The following is a 15725-nucleotide window of genomic DNA, read 5'->3' as shown; positions in this document are numbered from 1 at the left end:
CGTCATTACAAATCACCTGGCCTGGGGCCAAGCGTTCTCCCCCTTGGAGCCTGACCTCTCCCTGCCTTTGGGATAGAGTCCTCACCCTTAATTCAGCCTGCATGCCCTTCCTGACCCAGTCCCACCTTCCTCTGGAGCTTTGGGACTCAAGTACCACCAGACACTTGCTTCTCTATCGCATTGCTTTCCATTCCCTGAATGTGCCACGAGGCAGGGGCTCCTGGAATCCCCAAGAGACTCCTAGCTCTCTGGGACGGCTCTTTCCTCCTGGGAGTGGCTCTTGAGCCCTCTGCTCCTCTCCGTACCCCCGTTAGCTCCGCTCACCTTGATCATGCTATACAGGGACTTTTCGTACTTGGTCCGGAATATCTCCCGAATGTCCAGCATGTCCAGCTCACTACGGGAGACCATGATGCGGATCAGGGTGTTGTCCCGAGTCCCCAGGCCCTGGAAAACAAATGGGTTTGGGGGACAGGGATGTGAGTGGAGGCTCAAGTGCAAACAGCCCCCAGCTTAGGTGAAAATACCATTGTCATGATGAGACAAAAGGAAGAACAAAATAAGTAAAATATTGCCACTCTCCCTGAAGCTCCCCACGTGTCCCTCCTGCTTCGATGTTCCCTCCCCATTCAAACATCAGCCCCATTCTTGGTTTTCCTTATCATTTCACCATAACTTTGCAACTCTAAGCATATACTGTTTAGGTCTGTACATCTCGGAACTATGTAAATACACCACTGTCCATTCATTTCTCCTGGTACTCCTGACGGACACTGGGTTATTTCTCATTCTTTCCTAATATGGCCAGTACTGCCACGAACAGTCTCATGAATGTATGCACACAGGAGCCATCTCTCCCCGGCTGAGCTGCCAGGCTTTACTTTGGCACAATGAAAGACAGTGAATGGGCTACAGTTCACTTGCCCTTGTGGGCTGGACACACAGGGCCGGGAAGGCCTGAGTTCCCGGGGCCTTGGGTCTGTGGCATCTGGCCACAAATGACTACATTCATGTACCCTGCTGTGCTATGGAATTGTCATCAGTTGCTGTGTGTCCTCTGCACAAACTAGTGGGAATCACTGTTCTCAGGTACACATCCAGGGTAGAATTGCTGGGTCACTGGGATAAACATCACGAGCCTTAGCAGACAAGAACAAGTATCTTCCAAAGTGGTCTAGCCTATGTACACTGGTTAATTAGTCATTCTGGTTAATTAAGATTTTTTCAGAGTGTGGGTTTCCAGCCCATCTGGCTGACGGATCATGTGCAGGCTGTCATGACACCCTGTGATCAATCAGGAAGTTAGAGTAGGTATTTGGGTGGGAAGGTGCATGGCCGGACAGCATCCCAGGTTCGGGAGCTCACCTGGGAAGAGTGCCCATCACTCTCTCCTGTGGCCAATCCCCTGAGGGCTCCTTGGCCAGTGGGCCCCAAAGACTTGTCAAAGAATCTCTACAGTCCCATGGGGATGGGTATAGACCCCCCCCACCCCCACCCCAGCTGGTTCCCACCAACCCCACCACACACCTTCATGGCCTTGAATAGCCTTTCAGCAAAATACTCTGGGGTGCTCCGGATACACTTCACTGAGAAGAGGGAGGAAGAGGCAGAGTTATTCTGGCGGTCTCTGGGTCAGGGTGGCCTGACCCCCTCTTTGTTTTTACTCCCTGGGGACTCCCAAGTGCAAACCCAGGAAGAACCAGGCTCCTGATAACCTGAGGCCGCACCCACTTTTAATGCAAACCCAGAGCATAACAATCAAGAAATAGGGGCTGTTGAAACGTGGGATGTGCATCTCAAAAACCCACTTCATCCTTCTAGTCTTCTCGGGTTTTGCAGGCAAACTGGGCCAGGTGGGGGCGGGGGTAGCATTTGGGGTGGAACTGGGAAAGATGTTTCTTTAGCCTCCGCTGCAGAGAGGTACTGGCAGCTACATCACTTTGGATCTTGCTGACAGGGCAGGCTAGAGGCTGACTGCCTGAAACAGACTTGGTAGGGGCAGCTCTGTGCAAGAGGACAGCCTGGGGATACAGCTCTCCCCACCCAAAACGCACATACTACCTACCCTAGGTGCAGGCATAGCGACTCCTGCAATGTCCAGCTTCTAAGGGCCTCTGGGTCAGGCAGTCCATCCTCCCTGCCCCCATTTATCAGATGAGGACACTGACACCCAGAGAGGACAGTGACTTGCTCCAAGTCAACGGCAGATTTGGGAGAAGCCCCTGGGTTTGAACCCTGACTCCACCACCAACTAGTCAGCTCCTGGCACGCCCCATGCTCAGAGTAGCCCCCCAAGTCATTACAAAACCACTCTCTGGCAAGTGACACAGCCTCCGTGAGATGTGGTTTCCTCATTTGTGAAATGGAGATAATGCCCACTCCTGGGTCTTTCTTCAAGATTAAACACTCAGTGCAGCGCCCAGCACACCATATATGTTCTACGCAAGTCCGCTCTCCCGCTGGTTATTTCCCCAGGCTCAGCGCTCTCTCTCGCCCTACCACACACACCGGGGGACGGAGTGGCAGGAAGTCCGGGCCTGAGGCTCCCCTCCCTGCCTCCATGTGCTCTGGCCAGCCTTCAGAATCCATCGCCCATCCGACTTTCTCCTTCCTGCCTCCATACCACATAACCCCCCTTTTTCATTCTTGGCCCCCTGTTCCTGGGCCAGAATCCCAGAATCCAGCAAAGCCCCTAGGAATGCAAGGTCAGGACGTACCCACAGCCAGCATCAGCTTCTCAAAGTCCCCGGACAGCTCCCCTCGGATGCTGGCTTCAATCGGCTTCCCCGTGGTCTTTAGATACTCATCAAACACTGAGTCAGAGAGACAAGGATGTTGAGAGTTTCCCATAACACTGAGAAGAACCCAAGACCTCAGGAGGGGAGGGCGCTGTGGCCAGGACTAGAGTGCCCAACATGAAGGTAGGGCTGGTATTTGCGGAGCTAGCTGGCAGGAGGCCTGGCACACCACCAGCCACTGTGCACTCATGCTGTGTATGAGGTGAGACTACATATACTTCACTCCAGCATGAGGACAGGATTGGTACTCAGAAGGAAAGGTTGAGCGTCCTGTTAAGGACTTTGCTGAGGGACTATACAGACCACCATCTAATAAAACTGGGACTAGTACTTGAGTTGTAGATGAAGTAGCTATCGTGCTTTATTAGGAGAAAAGGAAAAAAGAATGGAATTCCAGGCACAACCCTAAGGGACCAGCTGTAGGTCTTTCTTCTCTGGAACTTACCCAAACGAAGATGCTGCTTGCTGCGATTTCCCAAAATATAAATGAACTGGGCTTCATCTGTTCCCCATTTCAGTTCCCCTGCCTCGTACAGGTCCTGAAAGGAAAGAGGAAGGACTTCATTGAAAGAGGAGAGAACTCCCTGGCCAAGCCAATCAACTGCTGCTGGATCCCTGATCATACCAGTAATTGGTAGCCTCAGGACCTTTGCATACACCTGTATACCTTCTTCTCTTTCTGGGGAAACTCCTACTCAACCTTCAAGGCCCAGAGTAAATGTCCCATTTGTTCTCAAAGTACTTCCTGATGTCCCCAAAGCAGAGTTCTCTTTCCTCCCCTCCTTCCCACTTCTAGGCTCCTACAGTTTTCTGCTTCTCTATAGCTTTGCTCCACTGTATATTATAATGATATATATGTAATGATATATCCATAGAGAAGGTGTATGCCTGTCTCTCCCAACACTATCTGATTTTGTTCACTAGTGATTCCCCAGTGCTTGGCCGAGTGTCTGACACATAGTAGGTGTTCAATAAATATTAATTAACTGAACAAATGAATGAATGAATGACAAAAGCTCCAAAATATATCTCACCAATTTTGTATACATTGTGTGCCTTTGAAAGATAATAAATCCTTTCTTCAACAGCGTGCTGTAAAAATGCTGGCCATGAACTGGTTATTTCTGGTGTTTCATGCACATCGCTTCACCTGGGACCCTTCCCCGGATCCCCAACCTCCCCTCTCTCGGGGCTCTCTTGCTGTGCCTCCCTTGGTGCTGGTTTACCTGGACATCCTGTTGCACCAAATCCTCGCTCACCACATCGTCCGCCTCCCTGGTTCCCTGGGCAGAGACACGGGGACATGAGGTTCAAATACCAGAGCAGGGGCGGCAGGGAGGGGAAGGCCTGGATGCCAGGGGTGGAAACAGGGAGGGTGGTGGCCCAGAAGTGTCCTGGAGCAGTAACTTACAGCTGCCACTACATCAAAGCCAAAGCACCTACTCGGTGAAAGGGAATCGTAGGGTCCCGCCCACTGGCTTTTCCCTTTATCCTCAGAGCTGGGATGGAAGAGGAGAGTCTGGGCAATGACCAAGGTCCCTCCAGGTGTCCCATCCCGGAGCAAGCAAGGGCCTGTACTGAGAACAGGACCCCACACAAGTCCCGGTATGGCTCACGATGCCCTCCAACAATGATACTGCAGGGGTAAAGAGTCTGCACGTCTGCGTTCTACTGAGGGCTCCCATAACTTAACCCAAAGAACTCACCAGTGAGGATCTGAGATTTGGACCCTGAGATCCGAGCTCACAAGCAGTGAAGGCACCAAATCCTACTGGTGCTTCTGCTGCTCTGCCCACGCTCTGTGTCCCATCCGAAAAAAGGACAATACTCCCAGGGGACAGGGCCCAGCCTTACTGGACATCTTAGTTACGTGGGCACAGGTCAGACCTACTGCTTAACTCCTCTTCCCCCCTGGATCGTGCATCTCAGGATCCCAAAGCCCTTGCTTCTCTTGGGGACTGAGCTTAAGAAGACAGAGCACCTACATTTACAATCCATGCCGCGACACTGCCCACCGGCTGTTAGATGCTGGGGAGGAATTGGAGCTCTTCTCTCCAGGACAAGTGGCTTTGAACATGGGGGCAAAGGTCACACTTTCCTACTCCTGAGGTTCCTGACCGTTCCCCAGCTGCTTAATATGGGATACGGATTGCTATGGCAACAGAGAAAAAGCCTGGTGGCAGCCGTGGTAGAATGTGTTACGGGAAGGGACGAGGTGAAAGAAACAAAGAAGTGGCTGAATTTCTATATAAAACTTCCTAAAAGTTTGGTCCTTGGAGCTGGGCTTCAAACTTCTCAATACCTGTCCCCACAGAGCCTGTGGTCACAGAGACTTCCGGGCAGCCGGGCAGGTGAAGGTGGGGCAGTGGAGCGGGACATGTTTTCTAGCCCCCTGCCGTCACAGAGAACACAAGCCTGCTGTTGCCAGAACTTTCAGTTATTCAAAAGAATGTAGAAATCTGGCTTTTGAGCAAAAGCTCCCTATTTTTAAATGTTAGCAACTAACTCAAAGCATTTTTTTTTAAAAAAAACACATTGTGGGGGCGCCTGGGTGGCCCAGTCGGTTGAGCGTCCGACTTCAGCTCAGGTCATGATCTCACAGTCCGTGAGTTTGAGCCCCGTGTCGGGCTCTGTGCTGACAGCTGAGAGCCTGCAACCTGCTTTGGATTCTGTGTCTCCCTCTCTCTCTGCCCCTCCCCACTCTCTCTCAAAATGAATAAACATTTAAAAAAATTTTTTTAAACACATTGTATGGGAAAACCAACAGAAAAAAAAAACTTGGCAGATTGAAGTGGGCAGTGGACACCGTGTGCAGCCTCTTCATGGTCCCTTTTTAAGTACTCGTGGGTGGGAGGCAGGGGTGGCGGGGGTTGGCTGTGGGAGATGCAATGCAGGCAGCCCCAGAAATGCCACATCTCTGCTGGCGACACAGGGACGTGCCAGCCGTGTCAAACACGGCTGGGAAAACAATGGCAGGAGAGAGGCCTGGAGGGGAGTGGGAGGGGCGAGAGAGAGGGTGGGGAGAGGAAGGCCATAGGAGAGAATATTCCTGGGCACAAAAGAGAAGGGATGTGAGACAGAGAAATGCGGGTCGTCTTCTCGCTTCCACAAACCGAGGACAACAGAGCAGTCCCCTGGATGCTCAGATTCTATACCCACATGAGCCAGAGAGAACCCATCTCAAATTTGAGGATAAAAGGGAAGCTGGGGGAGGGAGCGGCCACAGCTTACAAGGACTTTATACCTGAGGAGCCACCGAGGAGCCCCTCACAGACCACCCTGTCTGGGGCAACAGGCAGAAGGTGCCCACAGCCCTCTGCCCGCACTCTGGTAGAGAACTCCAGGGAGGGCCCCAACGTAGACCAACCTGGAGCAGGACCACGAGCATCTTCTGGAAGTGGCCAGAGGTGTCGCCAATGATGTCAGCCTCCAGGTCTCGCTCGTAGGCTGCAGGGAAGGAACACAAGTTCTAGTCCCATCCCCATGAGACCTCAGGGATCCATTATCCAAGATGATCAAATCCCAAAACCCAGTCTCCATGATGGCCGTGGAAAGACCCAGGATGTATCTTTCACAGTGCTTTGTACTGACCCTGACACACTGAGATGGAATCTGCCCACTTCCCTTATCCCCACCTGTGCCATCTACCCAGGGTACCATGGCTGCTCACCTGGACGGTGGCTATGGCCTTCTAACTGTTCCCTCCTGCTTCTGCTCCCATCGCCCTCCAATCCACAGCAACCAGGGTGACTCTTGAAGCCCTCTCTGATCATGAGCTCCCCTGCTTCCCACTAATCTTGGAATAAAACACTGCCTCCTCTTGGCCTGCAAGGCCCCATGTGACCCTGTCCTGCTCTCGACCCTTCTGGCCTCACACCGGCTACCAGAATTAATTCTGCCCCAGGGCCTTTGGACTTGTTGTTCCCTTTGCCTGCAGGATCTTCTCCCCACTCCTTCCACAACAGGTTCCTTCTTTCTCATTTCCTCCCAAGACACGCTTTCCCTGACCACTTGCCTGGAGCAGGTCCTCCCCAATTAAAGTCTGATTCTTGTTATCTCGTTTGTTTTCTTCATAACACTTAACCACAATGTGTCATCACCATGTTTACCTGCGTCTCGTCTGTATCCCTTGTCACCTTGTTAGTCTGCGAGTTCTAGGGGGCAAGGATGACATGGGTTTTGCCCTCCCACCATATCCTGAGAACCTAGAGCAGTGCTGCACAGGGCAGCTATTTATGAGCGGGTGAGATGATGGACAGATCAGAGGGAAGGAGGAAAGCAGGTGGATGGAGAGTCCTAGGGCCCCACCCTTGCAGTTATCCTCACTGCCTATCTGAAAGTGCTGAACGGCCCCTTCGGCCCATCTCACCATCTTTGTATGCTGCCACCAGCTGGTGGATCTGCTCATTGGTCCGAGAAGCCAAGATCTCAATGAGGCACTTCTCGTCAGTGCCGATGCCCTGGGAGAAGAGAAGGGACACAGGCGTCGGGGCTGGGCACTTCTCGTCAGTGCCGATGCCCCGGGAGAAGAGAAGGGACACAGGCGCCAGGGCTGGGATGGGAGGCCACCACCAGCCATGGGCTGGGTTCCTGGAGTGGCCAGAGCTATGACGTTCCCAGCAGGGAATGTCAGGGTGGTCCTACCATAGCTCTTGGTCACCAGACTGGAGCCGCTTGCTGCCCTGAGCATCAAAAGACATAGATTCTAGTCCTGCCTCTGCCAGCAGCTTGCTTTGTGACCTCTCATTAAGAAACTGTCTTTCTGGGCCTCGGTTTTCCCGTCTGTAAAATGGAAAAGACGCCAGGTGCTCTGCCAAACTCCTCAGGACATCGAAGTCCATCTCTCACATCCTGAACTTACCAACATATGAAGTGCGTTCATGCTGGATAGCTCATCCGAGGCAAAGATGACAGCGCTTTACACACTGTAAAGTGCCAGGTACACTTAAGGGCTTTGATCCTTCTCTGCTTGCTGGGGGGCTACCCGCTCCTTCGACCAGACCGAGCTGCCCCTCCCATCCTGAACACACCTCCGCCACCGCTCCTGACGTTTCTTACCCGGCCCGGAAGGACCTTCTCACTCCAATCAACCAAATCCTCCCCAGGCTTCTGGGCACACCTTGATCTCTCATTTTCTGTGGCGCCCCCTCAAGTCACCCTGGGCCTGCCCTCCTGACCTCCTTTAGTATTCTCCTGGCCTTTGGGTATTGAGCATAATTTGTCTTCAGGTCCCTGTATCCTGCTTCCTCGGGGCTTACAGCTTACAGCTGCTGGGTTGGGGCCCGGGCCAAGGGCCCGCCTGATGAGGTCTGCCTCCCACCGACATCTGTCCCACTCTGTCCATCTGGAGGAGACTGTGGCGCCCGTCTGGGATGGGGTTTGAGCAAGCTGTCTCCTGCAGCAGGGCACCCTGCTGGCGGGTACAGGGCTCATGGAGTACGTGCTGCAGGGACCAGAATCTTCCCACTAATCACACCCCCGCCTGCAACACACATACACAGACCCACGCTTCTTACCGAGACGGCATCTTTAATTTCTTTGGCATCGCAATAGGCAAGTGGCCTCATGAGACCCACAATCAGTCGTTCAAACTTCCCCGTCAGCTCATACTTCAAGTCAGCAATGAGGTCCTGCGTTGAGGGTCAGGGGAAGGGAGGGAGGACGAGACGGAGGAGGAAGGGGAGGAGCACTTATGATAAGAATCACATTTAATGAGCACCTACTCTGTAAGGCACCAGGCTGCGTAAGCGCATGGAATTGTCACTTTTGGAGGCATGTGCTATCATCAACCCTAAGACACGGGCTTAGAGACGTCGGGTAACTTGCCCCAAATCATGCAGCTAGCAAATGGCGGTGCAGGATTCAAGTCCATGGCACCATGTCTCTTCCCCAGCATTGTCTGTTTACTTGTTTACTGGGTGTGTCTCCCACTATCTGTGAGTCCACAGGGCTGACACCTCACAGGTCTCCTTCCCCTGTGTAGCCCTAACACCGAGCACAGTGCCTAAGCATGTAGCAAGTGTTGGAGATGTATCTGTGGCTGAAGAGAAAGGAAGGCAGAACGGTCAGCACAGAGGCTGAGCTGGAATAAAAGAGGAAAGACCCTGAATGAACACACAGGCAAATGAAGTCAGCTCCCCAGCCCCACCCCACCTGCCCTCCAGTTGCCATGGTTACCTTGCCATAGAGGGACTTGTAGCTCTGGCAGATCTCTTGCCTCTGCCTGTTGCTCCGAGAAGTAATTAGCTCCAATATGGCCTCCTTGTCACTGCCTGGAAGACAGAAGGGCACCTGTTACCCTACCCCAACCTGCCTCCAGGAAGCCCACCAGGGCTACTCCCTGCAGTCTTCAGGACCAGCCTTCATGAGGCAGTGGTATGGGTGGGGGAGGATCTATGGGGACCCGTCAAGCCCCTACTGAGAAGGATCACAGCACCCACAGTCTCTGAGCTCGGAGGACCTGTGATCCAGCCCCCTCATCAGACCCATAATGAAACTGAGGTCCAGAGAGGAACAAGGTCTCATCCAAGCTTTTACAGTGAGACCTGGCTTAGAAAAACCCAGGTATCCTAACACACAAGACAGGGTTCCTTCAACAACGAGAAAAATAAAAGAGAATAACCAGCACCAAGTTCAGGGTAGTGGTTACCCCGAAGAGGAAAGGCAGGAGTGATGCTTCAGGAGTGGACCTATCAAGGAGGTTTCAACTCTACGAGGAAGCAAGTGCAATTCCTCAAGATGGGTGGCAGGCTGGTGGGTGAAGCTTCTATTATTTAGACCTTTTGGTTGGTCTGGAATAGTTCATTATAAAATTATGAAGACTAATACAAAGAGGAGACAAAAGAATCAGTGAGCATGTCTCAACATTTCACTGGCCCCCTTGCCCCCAGCAGGGGCGTGGGCTGTGCCCACATGTGGGAACGTCCCCAAGCTCCCCTTCCTAGGGCTCCCCTGCTGGTAGCTGAGCACCCACCAAAGCCCTTCATGGCCGTGTAGAGAGCCTCGGCGTCCCGGCTGGGGTCAAAGTCTGGGAAGTCATGAATGGAGCCCCGGTACTTGGTGCCCTGTGGAGAGAGAAAGGAGAGAGAAAGGAACGTAAACTGCTGACCTTGAGTTCCCAGCCCCAACCTCAGGTCACACTCTCAAGCCCGGGCACAGTCAGAGTCTAGGCTGAGTTCCCTTCCTCTGAAATTAAGCGCTGGCCACAGAAATCCTGGGCAAGGGTAGGGACGACTCTCCCTACACCTCCTGCCACAGCCTGTCCCCAAGGACAGTGCCATTTCCCCATGGGAGGGTGGCTCCGTTGAGCCCACAGTACTGCACAACCTTCCCAGAACCCAGGAGGGAGAAAAGCCAGGCTGAGTGCAAGGGGTAGAGATGATCCCTACAAGAGTAGGAGAGCTCTGCCTATTTTTACGGCACTTTACAGTTTATAAGGCCCTTTTGGCTTCACTCATGTGTTTCCAACTCGTGGGAGCATTTAAGATGATCTGTTATCACGAAAACAAACCAAGCCCAAAGAAGGAAAGCCTCTTGCCGGGGATCCCACAGACCCCAGATCTCTGGTCTGTTCCCCTCTGCTCTCCAGCTCTAGAAACCTTGCGGCTGCCAGCTTCTGAGGGGGAGGTCGTGGCCCAAGGGAAGCCCAGAGCCACCCTCAGAATTGATGCCAAGACAAGGTGCTGCCCTTCTGGGCCCAGTAAGCTGAGCTGGCAACTGGCATCTGAGGACAAGCTGGCTGGGTCCTTGGGGTGAAAGGGAGGAGAGGCAGAGCCAGAGGATCTTAGACATCGAACTTGAATGCACAATGGGCTGGTTCATAGAGAAGTCAGATGTGGGTCAGCTACATGGCCCCAGAGAAGTCAGATGTGGGTCAGCTACATGGCCCCAGAGAAGTATGGGGCCAGGAGAGTGGCCGAGAACTGGGAGAGCTGGGGATGCCACAGCCCAAGGCACTGAGCACACGGCATGGTGACAGGGCACTTAAGCCTGGGCCAGGGCCAACATTAAGGGCTGAAGATTCGGGGAGAAAGAACACCTGACCCTGTCTTTCATGAGCTTCGGACCCAGAAGAGAGACATGCACACAAATCAGCACAGAGCTCGTAATAAATACCCTAGGACAGAGGCACAGTAATTTGGGAAGACAGTGGAGGCCGGTTCCAGCTAAGGGAGGGAATCAGGAAAGGCTTTGTGCAAGGGTTAAGGGTGCACAAACACCATGCCTTAATGGAATAAGAAGCAGGGGCGCCTGGGTGGCTCAGCTGGTGAAGAGACTGACTTAATTTTGGCTCAGGTCATGATCTCAGGGTTCATGGGTTTGAGCCCTGCCTCGGGCTCCACGATCACAGCGCTGAGCCTGCTTCAGATACTCTCTCTGCCCCTCCCCCACTCTCAAAAATAAATGTTAAAAAACTTTTAATTAAAAAAAAAAAAGGAGTAAGAAGCAAAGGCAAAAATGAGCCTCTGACAGCCTCCTGCACCCCCAGGGCTCACACTGAAGGACCTGGCCAGCTGTGTGGACGCCCCTTTGGTTTGTTTGCAGATGCTGCCCCTCTGAGGTATGCATGCGTGGGCGCAGCGTTGCTATTTAAAGTTCTGACGGGGCCGGTGACCAGAAAAGGGACACGGCCTTCTTCCCGCCACCTGTGAATCCCCTGCAACCTGATCACACCCCTGGGCAGAGAAGGAGAGTTAGTAACACACGCCAAATCCTGGGACCAGAAAAGACACAGTCCCTTGAGAAAGCCCTAGCAGTGTGTGTTTTGCTCACCGAGCATTCCCAGCACCTAGCACAGAGCCTGGCACAACTAAGTACTCACTGAATATCTGTTTCCTGGATGGATAGGCATGAGGATGGATGAATGACTGTGAATATATTCTGAGCAAATCCAAGAAGACTTCCTGGAGGTGAGTTCTAAAATGAGCCCTAAAGGAGGAGTGACAGAGAGGCCCCAAGGACTGGGGGCGGGGGACGGGAAAAGCAGAGAGGGGGAAGGCTTGGCACAGGAAACAGCATGGAAAAGTCCCAGGCACAAGGGCAAGCAAGAACATTCAGGGAGGCGGCCCAGGTTCTTCAGCGCTCAGTGCAGACGCCCAAAGTCGCCAAGACCATGGGACTCCAAGGTGCCAGGAAGAAGGAGAAGAGGAGAAGGTGGCAGGGCACGGGTCGCGGCAGCAAGCCGAGGACCCTCTCCCCTGTTGCTGTTCCTGCACCTCTACCCTGCGCGGCATTGAGGACAGGGCTGCAAACGAAAGATGAGGCACTGCCATCATGGGGGAAGGGATGTCTTGGGGGAAGGGACATCTAATGACGGACAGGAAGCTCGATCAAAATGTTCCCTTCAAGACAGGCTTGGTGAGGAGCAAGGCCAATTTCCCATGTATGTCTTTGCACAAGGAAATAAACTCTTCCAGGGGACAGCGGCCAGTTTAGTTATCCCAGGAGGGTCCCTCAGGATCACAGCCACTAGAAGAGGGGGACATGATGGGGGGCCCTAGCACTGGTCCCATTTAGAAGCAGGAGACAGTCCTTCAAATCACCCAGGCCTGGTTTCCCACCATTGGTCATCCTCACGCCAACCTGAAGAATTCTGCATCTCTAGGTGCCATCTGTGTACCTGTCCCCTCTTCTCCACCTCACCCAGATGGCCTGTCACTCCTCGTGCAGACAGGTTCCTGGCCTCCAGCACCCATGGCCAAGGGGAGGGGAGAACAGAGAAGGGACTTTCCACCCTGAAATATTCAGCAGGTCCTGATGCCAGCTGGTGAGCAGCCTGGACCCTGGGGCTCTGAGGTCTCGGGACCCACCCCAACTGCTGCTAGAGTAGGAGCCTGAGGCCTCTCGGGAGCAGAGCTGATGTCACCTGGAGAGATGGCTGCCCAGCCAGGACTCCACCTCAGAGCAGCCTTGACCAGACCTGACCCAGGCCTCATCTCTGCAGCTGCTAGAGTTCCAGGTACCGGCACCTGCCCCTTTTGCCCCGCCCTCAGTGTTCTCATCCCCCATCATCGAGTTCAAACCCAGAACATCCTTGTGAAATGGATGCCACAGAGCCATGCATCCGGGGCCTTTCTGACACCACGCTATTTCTTCACATCTTTGGGCCTCAAGTTTACCACTTCTAGAAGGAAACACTGGGAGAATAGCACAATTAACACTGGGGGTGATCTGGACCAGATAAGAGTGAGCGGCTGGTTCTGTGCACGTGTGCGCAGGGTTTCTCAGACCTTCTGGTACTGTCTTCGGCAACCTTCTCCCTCCCCAAACCCTTGCACCCCAAGCGTGCCAAATTACTTTTGCTGCTCTGCACACCCTACATCAACTTCTCTCTGGCCTTCTGTTCCACTGTCCCCTCCCTCTGGAGCACATCAGCCCCCTTGCTCCTACCCAGTAGCGCTCTCCAGGTACCTTTCCGAGTTTCCCCAACCTACGTGCCCACAGAGCTCCTTTATGCCTCCACTAGAGCATGAGTGCCATGAATGGGGGATAACAGCTCATCTCACGGGATGAGGGACCTCTAAGCCTCTGCCACCCATTGACTCTTGCTTGCAGACTGTCTACTGCCCCCTGGTCCATGGCAACAAGAAACCACAGGTCAGCCAGGCAGAAGCGTGGCCTGGCAGCACTGGAACAGGATTCCAAAGTTCTGTGCCCTAGGTCCTGGCCCCTCTGACCTCCCAGGATCTGCGCTGCCCACTTGGGTCATGCAGAACCCTGCAGTTTGAATGCCTCCCAAGAAACAGCTCCGGCATGACTACATATGGGAAATGGGGAACAGCAAGCTATGCCTTGGACCTCTGCCCATAACCACTAACACTTTCTCTTCCTGGTCAGAGAGACCACTTGTGCAAGTGCACTCCTCAGAGGCTGATAGGGAGGTCACAGCTAGGACTTTTTTGAGTATGGATCCTGTATCACATGATACACTGTGCTCTTCAAAAATGGTGAAGATATCCTTAAGAATAGGTACCCTTAAGGCCCTTGTTCGCTGGGAGGCCCAGGGAGAGTCAGAACTCCCCCAAGATCACACAGCTCCTGTATTAGGTCTATGGCCAGCAGCTCTGTGATTGAAGTGAGGAGCAAAAGGGGCCAAGTCAGGTGTCCCCTGTGGGTGTTTTTTAAATGTTTTCATTTATTTATTTTGAGAGAGAGCGCCCACGTGTGTGTTTGAGTGGGGCAGGGGCAGGGGCAGAGACAGAGGGAGAGAGAGCATCCCAAGCAGGCTCCGCACTGTCAGTGCAGAGCCGGACACAGGGCTCGAACTCACAAACTGTGAGATCATGACCTGAGCCAAAATCAAGAGTCAGGTGCTTAACCTGCTGAGCCCCCCAGGTGCCCCAGGTGCCCCCTTGGTTTTATTCTCCCTTCCTGGTCATCATCATTGCAGTGGCCCTATCTCCTTCTCTAAGGCTAGCCAACAAGGGTCACTCTCAGGTGAACTGTGGCACAGAATGACACGTAGCTCTGCCCAAGGACGGAACCCAATCCTGGCCACGCCCAGGAGTAAAAGCTCCACCACGCCTTAGCTTCTACTGCCCAGCAAAGTGGTCATGCAGCATGAGAGACTGGGGTCTCCCAAGCCAGGATATCCCAGGTGCACGTGACAAGGGACACTTCCATCTCCAGAGCAGAGAGAACCCTCTAATGCTTTTGCCTACCCAGTAGCCATCTCCCTGGGGAACCACTTAAGCCATGTAGTTCAGGTAGGACCAACTCTACCCTCTGAATCCAAGTTACCATTGGCCCAGCCAATGAGAGCCAAACCTAGGACTTTTCCTGGAATCACTGGGAATAAATTAGGCTGTTTCCTCCAGGCTGCCCAGGAAGCAGAATGGAAGCCTAGGACAGCTGGTGTCTAGAGCACCAAATCAGGGAAGAGCCGCCCAAGAATGACGCCATGCAGAGGAACTCTAGTTCACAGAGGCAGAATCCTGACAATATCATTTGGGTCCCTGGAACCAGCCCAACCTGAAGCCCTGGGCTTTTCAGTCATATAAGCCAATATACATCTGATTAGGATGTTATATGCTGTCATTGGTCACTTGCAACTAAAAAGGATGTGATCTGTAACAGGAGCAAGCAAAGCCTGAGAACCTCCCCTGCTCCTTTCTAGATGAAGGTACCAGGGATCTGCAGAGTGGGCCTCGTGACTCTAGAAGCCCAGGAAAGGCAGAGCACAGGCTTCAGGAGGGGAAAGGCTCCTTACCTGTGCTGGTTTGGCCATGGTATCAGGTTTTGCAGCAGATAACGCTGTGGAGAAGAAAGAGACCTGTGAGATCTGGTCCCCTCCATTCTTTCCCCCAATTTCCTCACCCATCTTTCCTCCCAAGGGAAGGCAGGCTCCCCCTACTGTTTTCCAGCTGCCTCCAGCCCTTTTGGTTAAATTACCCCCCGGCCTGCTTCAGGGCCAGATGCCTTTTTCAGAAGACAATGAACAGACTAGCCTGTGTCCAGATACTCACACCAGGATGGGAAAGAGACTTGGAACCCAGAAGGAGACAGGGAGCGACCACCGACCCGCACGACTCCCCCAGGCGGTGCAGGGCACCTGCCCAGGTATCCCACTCAACCCTCACAGCGATCCTTCCCAGCACCAGATTCTCCCTTTCCACAGGGGAAGAAGTGGAGGATAGGGGAGTCAGGGAGGTTGCACCATTTACCCAAAGTCACACAGCTTAAAGATGAATGCAACAAAGTCCAGACTCCAGAGTCCATGCTATCTGCACCACGCATGTTCTATGTCTAAGTCACCAAGAATGGTTCCAGAGGCCAGGGCTTAACGTTCTACAGATGAGAGTGCTCAAAGGGCTCTGGGCCACCTGTTGCAAATATCTGAAGGGCTGTCGTTCCTGTGGAAGTCAGTGAGCATTTCTTTAGCGTCTACTCTGATTAGGCACTGCTCTAGGCACTGATGACACAGCAATC

At 53.2% G+C, this 15725-nt stretch overlaps 1 protein-coding gene across 3 annotated transcripts in view; it reads right to left on the bottom strand.

Moving 5' to 3' along the window:
- Positions 1-15725, bottom strand: part of ANXA6 (annexin A6) — a 48712-nt gene that overhangs the window by 23492 nt on the left and 9495 nt on the right. For all 3 annotated transcript variants that reach the window (XM_042994008.1, XM_042994016.1, XM_042994011.1), the window contains exons 2-12: positions 15007-15050; positions 9772-9862; positions 8976-9070; positions 8315-8428; positions 7168-7258; positions 6166-6245; positions 4025-4081; positions 3244-3337; positions 2718-2813; positions 1528-1586; positions 325-447 (exon numbers count right to left, since the gene is read on the bottom strand). In XM_042994008.1, the coding sequence (XP_042849942.1) occupies positions 325-447; positions 1528-1586; positions 2718-2813; positions 3244-3337; positions 4025-4081; positions 6166-6245; positions 7168-7258; positions 8315-8428; positions 8976-9070; positions 9772-9862; positions 15007-15024 (918 nt within the window). In that variant the 5' untranslated portion in view covers positions 15025-15050. The remainder of the gene's footprint in view (positions 1-324; positions 448-1527; positions 1587-2717; positions 2814-3243; positions 3338-4024; positions 4082-6165; positions 6246-7167; positions 7259-8314; positions 8429-8975; positions 9071-9771; positions 9863-15006; positions 15051-15725) is intronic.

This window comes from Panthera tigris, chromosome A1 (genome assembly GCF_018350195.1).
Source record: "Panthera tigris isolate Pti1 chromosome A1, P.tigris_Pti1_mat1.1, whole genome shotgun sequence".
NCBI classification, from domain to species: Eukaryota; Metazoa; Chordata; class Mammalia; order Carnivora; family Felidae; genus Panthera; species Panthera tigris.
Note: the sequence above shows the minus strand (reverse complement) of the source record. Positions and strands in the feature narration are given on the sequence as shown.